The 13,059-nt window shown below is 36.9% G+C and overlaps 1 protein-coding gene across 1 annotated transcript in view; it reads left to right on the top strand.

Annotated features, from left to right (window-relative positions):
• The first annotated feature begins 303 nt into the window (after positions 1–303).
• Positions 304–13,059, top strand: part of AK9 (adenylate kinase 9) — a 67,143-nt gene continuing 54,387 nt past the window's right edge. Inside the window, exons 1-5 of the mRNA XM_034060754.1 lie at positions 304–420; positions 2,973–3,036; positions 6,185–6,237; positions 6,322–6,418; positions 11,489–11,601. Coding sequence (XP_033916645.1) covers positions 304–420; positions 2,973–3,036; positions 6,185–6,237; positions 6,322–6,418; positions 11,489–11,601 — 444 coding nt within the window. The remainder of the gene's footprint in view (positions 421–2,972; positions 3,037–6,184; positions 6,238–6,321; positions 6,419–11,488; positions 11,602–13,059) is intronic.

Here is a 13,059-nt window from a genome sequence, read left to right as displayed (position 1 = left end):
TCTGTTGTGTAGCACAGGATGCGCAGTCCCAGTTCTGGAAGAGCTGGGATTTATGTGAGGATGACAGGACAGATTATGAACCATGAATTAAATTTAAAAAGCCTTATTCACATACATAGCTGTAGATTCAGCGTGTAGTTCCATTGACAGTGATGGGGCTCTTCTTATAACAGCTTTTGTCACAAAGCGATTCACCTCTTACCACATTATTATTCAGTTCATTTTTTAAGTATGTGTCATTTTACACATATGTATTTTATAGCAAGCATTTTTTTGTTTTTTTTCCAGTCCTGGCTAATATATATGGCTTCATCAGAGGAAAAACAAGCTCAGCCCTTTGCGGACATCTTCAGTGAAGATGAAGCTGAAAAATCCTTTCTGTTGTCCAAGCCCACTTGTTTAATTATCCTTGGAAAGCCAGTAAGATGTCTGATAGGAGTTTGTTCTTCAGATATTCTGCTAACAATTATACTTTCTCCCTTCAAAACATTAGTTTAGTAACACGGCCAAAATGATCAAAGACCTACTTTTTTCTCTTTTGCACTTTGCAGATCCTGCAGATTTTGGTAAAGATTCTGATCTCATTTAACGAGGCCATATTTTGGCCTGAGTGACCTATCGGTTACAACTGAAATTGTTATAACTATACTTAAAGTCACATGTTACTCAAAAAGTTTCTTCTCTTTTCACATTGGCAACTGGATTGTTTTTATCTTATTTCAGTGTTGTAACTTCTAAAAATCTTGACAGATTAAAGACATAAATAGGCATAAAAGAACCATCAGGTTAATATATTGACTTTCAGACATGAAATGAGATATTAAACGTTTTAACTTTATTATTAAAAATGCTGACATAATTATATGTCATGTATTTGGGAATAACCGAAATACACTGAGCTGTTCCAATAAGATTTGTACTATATTTTAACTATAATTCAAGGTGTCTCCTTTTCTCAAGTAATTTGTGGCTTCCTTTACTTAGGAACATTTGATGTTTTGTAATCCTAGACTTTTTTTTTTTCTAATTGTAGAAGACTGTATATGTGGTTCTACATTAGTGCCTCAGTTTGCTGAAGTGGGTTCTTTTGTGGTGCAAGATTGCCTAAAGTCTATACTCAATCTAGTATGCACTTAAACATACCATTGGTGCCCTGAAAGCTGCTTTCCTCTTGAACGTTGCAGTTGCCTGTGAAAGATGCCTTCAGAGCACCCCACTACCAGTGTGAAAGCAAGGTCCTCTAGCAGTCTGCCCTCTGCGTTTGCATGTGATTCTGTTAGCTACCACAACAGAGCCTGAAATCACAGTATGGAAATTTGCTTTGCTATGCCTAGCAGGTAGAAAGGTAGAGAGTGTGCACCTAGAACTGGCAATCAGCCCAAACTCTGATGACAGTTGACCCACCAAGTCAAGCCCCAGTCCCTCTCTGCTCCATACCATGCACTAATGTAGAGCCATGCTGTGGTGCAGTATGCCAGCACGTAGTCACACGGTGGTGGCAAGTTACATCACGGGAAAGTGCTAAGATGCGGCTATGTTTCCTTTCTTTAAAGACTTTCAGCAGGCTGGAAGGCTTCTAACTCTAGTGATTGCACCGTTCTACATCCTTTCTTGCTCCTTGGCTCTAGTTGCTAGGTAATGCTTGACTGCAAATCTTTACATCTGGCCAAACTGAGAAAGGAGACAAGGTGGTGTTCTGCAAATGGATGAGATGCAAACATCAAAGTGAGACTACGTAAGGTGATAGCCAAAAGTGTGCCTTAGGTTCATGATGAAACAGTGCATTCAGCTGAGTAGAAAAGTACAGCAGACTGGCTTGCCTCATTTTAAACACTGAATTTCTAACTTTACACAAAGAAGGTAACTTTACATTTTTATAGACCAAACCAGCATAAAATACCCATTAAAAGACAATGCAAAAACCATAGAATAAATATATATTCTCATCTGAAATCAGTGCCCTCAGTAGGTGCTTGATATTAATACAAATTCTAACAAAGGGTTGAAATTGCACAGGCCTGGCCAGGAGAGAAAGGAATTAAATTCTGCTTTTATGATAATATCTGTATGGCAGCTGTTGTGTAGATCATCTATCTTATTTAAGATAAATCTTTTAAATTGAATCACATTGCTGTTAAAGCAAAACCATATGTATTTGTTCTCATCACACCTGTGAGATGAAAGATATGAGTAGGCTGGAGTATTTACTGATACACTCTTAACTGAGAATGTGATTTATTTGTGGGTTTTTTACTATTTTTTAATAATAGAATTTATCTAGGGCAAACAGACTGTCAAAAAGGTGGTTTTGTATGTCCTTGAGGAAAGGGCATAATCCTAAGCGTGGAAGATGGTGAGTTTTGCAAAATCCCAGCTATGTAGCTGTACCTTGCAGGTAGACCTTAGAGGCCTCATTACTCTTGGCTCTGTTGATTCCTCCGGATTCATGTAAGTGCTAAAATAAACATTTTGTCAGTATCTAAACCAAGTTGGTGACTAACAAGAGCAGGTTTTTTATATTCAGTGGTTTAGTCAAAGAATATTATCCCTCTGTATCTTACTCAAAAACAGCTGAGTAGGTTTGCATCATAATTTGCTTTGAGACTGAAGGTAATAAAATTCAGTCCTAAAGAACTTCTCATAGGAATTTATGAGCGAATCATAGCTGAAGTTTAGATAGAGATACTCAGAAACAAAGTCAATGTAATTACTTTGAAGATAATTAACTGCAAAAGGCAGTAACAGTGTATTAGCAGTGCTGGGCAGTTAAAATAAAGGATGGTATTAAAAAGAATGTTTGTGTTTGCCCATGTGTCTATGCATAACTCAGAGGGCCTAATCCTGGTGGTAGCTTTTAATTGCTTTTAGCGTATGAAAATATGTTCCTTGTTGTGTAATATTTTTAGATTGGTTGGATGGGTTTTTTTTTCTTGTACCTGTTTTCCTCTTAAATGTGTATTTTTCATTTTAAGGGTTCTGGAAAGAAAACATTGGCTAAAAAATTGGCACAAATATGGAAATGCATTTTCATAGAAGGTAAACATACACTATATTTTGAACATTGCATTGGCTTCATAATAGCTTTTGGTTTAGAATGTCCTCACTGTTGCCTGTAATTCAAAATGGCAGGTTTCTGAATGAGGTAAGGACTACTGGTAGGGACTAAGTAACTGTCTTTCCAGAAATGCAATTGCTGAAAAATGGGCTTTAGTTGTAGAGAGGCTTAGAAAACAGCTTATTTTTTCTTTTTCTGTTTTTAATTTTGTCAGATGGGGATATACATAGCACATGATTAAATTCTGTTCCCAGCCCTGTAAGATGGTTCATATGACCCTTCTTGTTCACATGGAGGCAACTCATTCAACTCCAGAGAGCACAGAGATTTTTCAGTACAGATCATGAAAAATAAGAAGGATCTTTCCTTTCTGTTTGTGCAGTAACTAATACAAAGGGGGATGTACTCCAGGAACCAGAAATGTAGTTTTTGGACCAGCATGAGTAATAATGGAAGGAATAGGAGCTGGCACTTTCAAATTTCTAAACCAAAATTATCTGATGGCTTGTTTCAGAAGGTATAATTTCTTCCACAATGTGTTTGCCAGAATAGAAGGTATAATTTCATTTTCTAAGCTATCTAGCTCCATTTTAGACAGTCTCTCCCATCAAAGATTTTTGAAGATCTGTAGAGTAAAATCTATTGCTTGTAACATTATCTTATTCCTGTCATTATATCACTAGAGAGTTATTTTTTATATATCTTGAAGCATCTCTGCAAGAAAGTGGTTTCCTACAAAAAATAATTCTCTGGCAGTTTTCTTTTGCACTAATTTTGTCAGCAGTAACTAAATCTGGGTGTTTTTTTTTAAAGCCCTGTATCTGTGACATTCTAAATCACAAATCTTGATTTATTCACTGAAGTTTTAAGAAAAAAGAAAACTTTTCCACCAGATTTGTCTTAGAAGTTTGAAGGCTAATATAATCTTTTTAAGTGGGAAGACTGAAAGCACATCATAACCTTAACTATGAAGCAGTTTCCTGAGTGCCTCTTTGGGAACACCAAATTATAAATTTGATTTTATGGTGTATACGTGTACAGTTATTCTGTTTATGAAATAAGTCTTTATGTATCAATTTTCATTGCTTTTTTTTTTCCTTTAAATGTGTCTCCTGGCATTTTGTATTATTCTAATAAAATCCCTCTAGTGGATAGTGTAACACTTGGTATTCCTGTGAGTATGTAGGGTTATTTATCAAATGGTGTATCTTTAGTCTATTTTGAAGATTTTTAATTATAACATGGTAAAATTCTGTTTTAATAAAGCTCTATTTTGACTTATGTAAATATAAAATTTTTAATTCATAAGATTTTCCAACTAAATATTAATGCTTGGTCCAAAACATAGATCAGAATGAAATTCAATGCGATCTTAGGAACATACTTAAGCCAATCCACATTATTTGAATGTATTTAAACCACTACTGACAAATATCTATCATTTTTTCTTTAATTTTCCACATGAAAAAAACAAAACTAAACAAACAAAGAAATTCAACATATATAAACATGAATCTGGGAGAAGTAATTTGTAGCTTGTCATCCTCTACACATCCTGGCAGTGTTCAAGGCAAGGTTGGAGGGGGCTTTGAGCAGCCTGGTCTAGTGGAAGGTGTTCCTGCCTATGGCATAAAGCTGGAACTAGATGAGCTTTAAGATCCCTTCCAACTCAAACTGTTATATGATTCTGTGACCTCCAGAGGTCATTGAGTCCAACCTTCCACTCAAAGCAGGTTCAACTAGTGAAGGTTGCTCAGGACTATGTCCATCTGAATCTGGAATATCTCTAAGGACGGAGACTCCAACACCTCTCTGGGCAGCACTTTCCAATATTTGACTACCTTCACAATGAAAAATTGCTTCCTAATTACCCCCCTGGAATTCCTCATTTTCCTACTTGTGCGTGGTGCTTCCTGTCCTGTCTGCACTTCTTTGAAGGGAATGATTCTGTCTTTGTGCCTTCCCAGTAAGTGGTTTTAGACAGCAATAATAAGAGCTATCCTGTCTTCTCCAGGCTGAACAAGGTCAGTTCTTTTGACTGCTCCTAGTATGCTCAGCACTTCTAATCATCTTGGTGCCCTCCAACGGACTCACTCCAGTGTATCAGTTTCTGTAAAAAAATAATCCAAGATGCTAGAGAATTATTAAATGGAATAGTTTGCAGTCTTTTTAATTTCACAAAATACTTTCTATCCATTTCTCCAATTAATAGGTAAATAATTTATACTCATTAATAAATCAGAGTCAAAGTATGCATAAAGTGCTGATTTTCAGTTGTTTGTATTGCTTAGTACATTCCCTGTCTCAGTTTTGGCCTATGACAAATACTGCTCTCCTAAGCACCTATTCACAGTAGGAAGGATAGTATGAGCAATTCATCATGAGTACTAGGAACAGTTTGGAAACAGACACCAGGTTTTAGGAAGAAAGATTTTAGCTGTAATAGGTACCAGTCACCTGGCTTCAGGACCTTTCCCTGGCCTAGTTTGTCAATAAATAGATGTGGTCTTAAGGGTTTTTAAAAACTTTTTTAAGTGTTTGCTTCTTTCAGTGGTATAGAAGTGTGAAAGATTTCCAGGATCATTCTGCTATGATGTTGCTGTTCACAGAGACAGAGAGCAGGTCTTTGAATTTAATGGCTGTTAAATTTAGTATTTATTTAATTTTAGATAAATAGACTATATAAGGAATGTTTTTAAGGGCTTTTTTAAATCAGATAGTTCTGTGTGTCTAAGTTCTTTTTCTAAAACTTGCTTTTAAAATTTGTTATGTGTTTGAGCTCAAAAACACATCTGTATTACTCAGCAGTAATTCCAATTTGCTGTAAATCATTAGTTAAAGTAATCCTGCAAGGCTGCTGTTATGCATTTATCTGTATTATTTGTAGGGTTAGACAGTAGGGCAATCATCTACCCAGACATTACCAGAAGGTACCAAGTTCTGGATGACAAAATATAATAATGTTCCTAAATATAATAGCTGTTCATTCAAAAACAGTTTGGTTGCTTGGAGCACACATATATACTCCTGTGTGTGAGTGTGTATGTATGTATCTGCATGTACATGTCTTTATAGAATATGTGTTATATTAATTATTTTAAATGTATTCCATCTGATGTGTTTCCTCAGCCTTGGAAGTAATCCAAACAAATATTCAAGAAAAAACAGAGTATGGGCTTAAGGTAAAGGTCTTACCTTCTAGTGAGTTTTGTCACATTCTTGACAAATACATATTATGTAAGACTATGTTTTAAATTTTACCTTAGTGTCAAGAGTTGCTTTTTAAAGGTCAAAGTATTTCTGAAGAACTGGTTACAGAAATGATTCTGAAAAAGATAGAGTCACCACAAGTTACTCATTTTGGTAAGTATATTTATAACTTAAGATTCTTAGAATGAGCTAGTTACAATTACGATACACTTTGCATCCATTACTGCTCAAATATAATTTATTTTAGACAATAGAACTTTTTCTTGTGCTCCTTAAGTTGTGGAATACTTCTAAACTGAGAATGTATTTAAGGATGAACTTACCAATATGGAAGATCAAAAAGTGTCATACCAGTCCTACGCTGTGTTAATTTTGAGAAAATTAATTTGCCCCAAATTTTAAGTGTTACTATGGCATTCGTTTAACAATAGTATCAGTTTAGAAAAGTTCTATGGTTTAAAATACAGACTTTTTTTCTCTTGAATATTTCTGTAAGAGCAACAACAACAAAATCCCACTAGCAAAAATATATTAAATGTTTAAAATAATGAAGGAAAACAGGATAGCAAAAAAAAAAAAAAGATACTGAAAATGCAGACTATTAGCCCCCCTTTTTTTTATTCTTACAAAATTGTATATTCACTTTGCATTTTGTCACTGGGAATAAGTTGGATGAGAATACTGTTGGTAGTGATAACAATTCTTTTTGAGGAAAGATGGTATAAATTGAGGCTGTTTAGTGCTGTAGATCTTTGCTAGAATCTGAATCTGCTTTCCTGAAGAGAAAACAAATATATTGCTAAGTGGAAAGAAAGTAAAAGAAAATGTAGTTTCTTTTTCCTGCTGCTGATTTTATTTGATTTCCATTATAGGAGAGAGACAGATATAGTGACAAGAAAAGGTTACAAACATGACATTCTACTGCTCTGAACACTAGCAGGCTTTTATGAGCTTTCAGTTGCAATGGCTTTTGCTCCTTTTCTAGTCCAAGACTCATCAGTTCTGCAGAAGTTGCATCCTTACCTGGTAAAGCTAGGCTTTTGCAGAGGAGAAATAGAGAGTTTTTGGAAAAAGGAGATGATAAAGAAACAAAATTATGAGGGAGAAAGTAGCAGCGGAACTCCCAGTCTCTTAATCCATGTCAGGTCTTTGTTAGAAGCACAAAGAAATGTATGTTATCCAGGTTCCCCTCTTTGAGTCACACTGGTGATGAATGCCAAAAATGTGTCTATCACAGAGTACCACAAAGATCCTAGAGACTGTAAACATGTCTACAAAATTGATAAAAATCTGTTTTTTTGTAGCCAAGACTTTTTTTTGTATTACAGATGACCCAAAGTAGCAAGGATTAGAATAACCTACATTCTCACTATTTATCCTGACAACTAGATCTCAGCTCCAAGACCAATTTTTGTGAAGCATTTTCTAGTTCTTATGATTTTTTATTTAACAACAATGATCTTAATATAATCTTTGGCAAGCTTAAGTAGGCTTTCAGCAGGAACTAATCAGTCAATTCACTGTTAATTACTCATTAAAGATTTTAGAAACCGTTTGGATGAGAGTCTGAGTTTTTTACTTTGAATGTTTGGCTTTAACATTGTAAAATAGAAGTTTCCAAACAGTACTCGCAATAAGGTATTTTCAATTATATTCTTCTGACTTAAATAATAAACACATGTTGGAGACTGATTTGTCAAAGTTATTCAGAAGTGTTAAAACAATTATTTAAAAAATTGTAAGTCACTAAAAACAGATTTTTTTTTGTACTTCTGAAGGTCAGATATGAAGCTATTTCTTGAGATAATCAATGTCTTTAAAAAATAAGTTAGGGACTGAAAAATAACAAGCATACTTATAACTTAGGGTATTGTAGGTAAGAAAATACGGAATTATAAGCCCCATGTAACTGACATGCTTGCTAATTATTTTTTTAATAGAATTAGAAAAGAACCAGAAGTTGATGTGTTAACCTAAATAATAGTTACAAATTAAAAATCTTCGTCACAGGGAAACTGTTCAATTAGCATGACTTATATCAGGACCAAAGTTGATTATAGATTTATTAATGACAAGCAAGTAACTGATAATCACTGAACTGGTGATCTGTGAAAAGGTTCAGTATTAGCCACAAAACAGACAATCTACAGCACTAGGCACTTGCCAAATATTAATAAACAACTGCAAATTTCTGAACACCCTCCTAAAACTAATTCCAAACAGTGTACTCTCTCTCAAAGATGGACAGTTTACAAGCACACATTCTGTTTTCTGAGAATGCATATTGACCTATCTACACACACTTTCTGTCAGAAAGGTGGGCACTCTATCTTTGTGTGTGCCATTATTTCCTGCCATCTACTAATCCAAACCCCAGTGAGAAAGCTTCAATGAGCTTGCTTAGAAACACTCGAGCTGTGGGTTACTGTGTGCTTCCTAGAAGAATGACTATAAATTTTGCATGTATGGAGAATAACTCCCCAAAGAAAGAGTCATCTTCAGTCCTGATACCTCTTGCAAAGACTACTACTATGTTTTCATACTAGTCTTTCATTTAAATGTTATTATTCTCACTATGAGACTTAAAAATCTACCTGATTGTTGTTTAGTCTCTCATTCTGGCCTCATGAATATTGAGTTCCTTGCTATACGGTAGTTCTTACTGCACTGCATGCAGCCATTAGTAGTTACAGTACTCTCCCAGGAACTGGAGGTCACGAGTTCATGTGTCAGGCTGAGCACTCTAATACTAGGACAAAGGTATTATTACTGCCAGAGATTCGGTGTCTGTTTGCCAAAGAGGACTTAGCACTGTGAATCCTGAGTAAACAGATACTTGCAAAGTTAGGTGCTTCAGTATGCACACTGCATGCCTGGTGCCTCTTTTTGAGAGGATTTAAATTCCAGGAGCACTGTGTATCCCAAAGAGATATTCAGGCTCACTTTATTGTGAAAAATTACTAAAAAAAAAAAAAACACTAAAAACACAGACTAGGGACAAAATAGGCCCTCTCTGGAAGCTATCAGGAGAACTGCCTACACAGGATTTGGAGATGGCTGAGGTTCTGAATTACTTCTTTGCCTCGGTGTTCACTGGCAAAGGCTCTGACCATACCACCCAAGTCTTGGAAGGCAGACACAGGAACTGTGAGAATGAAGACCTTGTGCCCACAGTAGGAGAGGATCTGATTTGAGACCATCTTAAGAACCTGAATGTACACAAGCCCATGGGACCTGATGAAATCCATCCGCGGGTCCTGAAGGAGCTGGTGAATGAAGTTGCAAAGCCACTAGATATCATATTTGAAAAAATCATGGCAGTCAGGTGAAGTTCCCAATAACTGGAAAAAGGGAAATATAACCCCCATTTTCAAGAAGGGGAAAATGGATGACCCGGGGAATTACAGACCAGTCAGTCTCACCTCTGTGCCTGGCAAAAGCTTGGAGCAGATTCTCCTGGAAGGCATGCTAGGGCACATGAAAAACAACAAGGTGCTTGGTGACAGCCAGCATGGCTTCACTAAGGGGAAATCCTGCCTGACCAATTTGGTGGCCTTCTATGATGGGGCTACAAAAGTGATGGACAGGGGTGGAGCAGTTGACATCATCTACCTGGACTTGTGCAAAGCATTTGACACTGTCCCACATGACATCCTTGTCTCTAAATTGGAGTGTCATCAATTTGATAGGTGGACCACTTCGTGGATAAAGAACTGGCTGGATGGTCGCACTCAAAGAGTTGTGGTCAACGGTTCAATGTCTGGCTGAAGATCAGTAACGAGTGGTGTCCCTCAGGGGTTGGTGTTGGGACCTGTCTTGTTTAACATCTTTGTCGGTGACATGGACAGTGGGATTGAGTGTGCTCTCAGCAAGTTTGCCAATGACACCAAGCTGTGTGGTTCGGTTGATACACTGGAGGGAAGGAATGCCATTCAGAGGGACCTTGACACACATGTGAGGTGGGCTGATGCCAACCTCATGAAGTTTAACCATGCCAAGTGCAAGGTCCTACACCTGGGTCGGAGCAATCCCAGGCACAGCTACAGGTTGGGCAAAAAGGAAATTCATGGTAGTCCTGTGGAGAAGGACTTGGGGGTGTTAGTCAATGAGAAAATGAACATGAGCCAGCAGTGTGCACTCACAGCCCAGAAAGCCAACTGTATCCTGGGCTGCATCAAGAGGAGTGTGACCAGCAGGTTGAAAGAGGTGATCCTGCCCCTCTACTCTGCTCTCGTGAGACCTCACCTGGAGTATTGTGTGCAGTTCTGGTGTCTTCAACATAAATAGGACATGGAACTGTTGGAATAAGTCCAGAGGAAGGCCACGAGGATGATCAGGGGACTGGAGCACCTCCCATACGAAGACAGGCTGAGAAAGTTGGGGCTGTTCAGCCTGGAGAAGAGAAGGCTGCGTGGAGACCTCATAGCAGCCTTCCAGTATCTGAAGGGGGGCTATAGGGATGCTGGGGATGGAGTATTCATTAGGGACTGTAGTGATAGGACAAGGGGTAACAGGTTAAAACTTAAACAGCAGAGGTTTAGATTGTATTTATAGAAGAAATTCTTTACTGTAAGGGTGGTGGGGCATTGGAATGGGTTGCCCAAGCAAGCTGCAAATGCTCCATCCCTGGTGGTGCTCAAGGCTGGGTTGGACAGAGCCTTGGGTGATATGGTTTAGTGTGAGGTGTCCCTGCCCATGGCAGTGGGGTTGGAAATAGATGATCTTAAGGTCCTTTCCAACCCTAAATATTCTACGATTCTATGATTGTCCATAGAAATGAAGATCTGTAAAGGCTGTATGAAAGGCCTGGACTCCTAGTTAAAATGTTTTGTATCATAGAGTGACTTCTTTTTGCTATGCTTTTTATAAAGTCTTATCGTATCAAAAATTATCACTAAAAGCTTATTAACTTTTAATACTCCAGTGTCTGAGCTAGACATATGAAGCAGGTGGTCTGAGTATGATCTTTAATGTCTACATCTTTCTTATATTTCTTAAGTGAGTTTACATACTTTGAGAGCCCTTTATCAAGTTGAAAACACCCTTTTGTTTGTATTTCATCTGAAGTAGACATGGGTGCTGAATTTTCTTAGTACTGTTATGTCATGTACATGGTTTAGAATTGTGCCATTAAATATGTATTGTTTAAAGGAGGTGAGTGTAACTAGTGCTATATTTGTCATAACCTTCTAATAGATATATTTAATTAAATTTATTTGGCAGGTTATGTTCTCAGTGGATTTCCTTCTCTCTCAGAGGAATACATGACTGTTTCACAGCAAGTAGAGAAAATAAAAAATCTTAAATTAAAACCGGATTTCCTGATTAACATTAAGGTATTGTCATCTTCAGTAACTTGCTAGTATTTTTCTAATTCCTATAGGACTCATATGCTGCATAAGTCAAGAGATAATGTTTTTCCCTTTGCATTTGCATATAGTATTTATTGAGCAATAATAAATTGTTCTCTTTTTTATTGGAATGAAATTGCACTAGCTCACTCCATTATAAGTATTACTCATGTAAAATAAAGAACATTTCCTAAAACTTCTGTAGCACTTAGTTTTTGCGTTTCTACCAAATAGAAGGCACAGGTTTTCAAAAAAACTGAATAACATGATTACTATGGAATTTTGGATACATGTGCATCTGCCATGCATATGTTTCTAGAAGAACCTTTACATATATGGATGTTAGAGAGCCAATTGTTTTATTTTTCACTCAATAATTGTGAAACTGCTTCTTAGTCATTATTAATTCATCTCACTTACAAATCTCAGTTTCTTCCTGACAGTAATTTACATACCAGATGTTTTACAAAAGTGACTCTGATATTATCATAGAGAGAGAAATTGAAATCTTTGTTAGTATAGGATTAAGAAGACTTTCTCAGTTTAACTTAGAAGAACGGACTTGCTGGCTATGTCCATATTTGTAAATAAAATGAGGTGACTCTTCAGGCATCAAGCCAACTGCCTTGGCAGAACACAGCTCATCTATCTTATTAGCCAGAACGGCATGGCCGTGTCCAAACGGCCTGCTGGGAAAAACCCAGGCTTGTGACGTTCTGCAGATTGTGCAGATTGGAACTAGATGAGCCTAAGGTCCTTTCCAACCCTAACTATTCTATGATTCTAAGTACAGTATTTTTGTGTTATCTCAGGCTTTTCATATATGTCTGAAGGGTAGGTGTCAGCTATTAGAAAGGAAGAAAGATTATTCATTTTTTATTGTGGCCCACCTCCAATTCCATGGTAGAATTTTATGATATCTATCTTAAGACCTGTTGGAGATCTGGGGACTTTAAGTGTGTATTAATACACATACAGTTCAGGACAGCTGAGACAGAAGCTCTAGTATCTGTGATCACAGAGAACATTCAGATATCTCCCCTTTCTGATCCCTTGTCCTCTGCTGAGTGATTGAAAGACTGAACCAGCTTTTTGTTTTAGGGTAAAAAAAAGAGAGGAAAGAAAGAGTTGAGGAAAAACAATCCTTTCAGCCTTGCAAAGTCAGGTATCCAAAGTCTGTATATCTTGCTAACAGCCACAATTCTAAATAGGAATCAAACAGTACATAATGTGGCAATGTAGAAAGAAGACTCTTATGGAGCATATATAAGTGGCACAGCCAGTAGTAACTTTGCTCAGAAGCAGGGAAGTGGAGTCAGAGATTGTTAGCTTTTAGTTGAAAGGAATGTTTTAGTTAGGTAAATGTTTTAGTTAGGTAAATATTTTAGTTAGGATGTTCAGTTAAAAATGTTCTAGTTAGGATAAACTTTTTAGGCACACCTC

The sequence above is a fragment of the Melopsittacus undulatus genome, chromosome 3 (genome assembly GCF_012275295.1).
Source record: "Melopsittacus undulatus isolate bMelUnd1 chromosome 3, bMelUnd1.mat.Z, whole genome shotgun sequence".
Classification (NCBI taxonomy): domain Eukaryota; kingdom Metazoa; phylum Chordata; class Aves; order Psittaciformes; family Psittaculidae; genus Melopsittacus; species Melopsittacus undulatus.
Note: the sequence above shows the minus strand (reverse complement) of the source record. Positions and strands in the feature narration are given on the sequence as shown.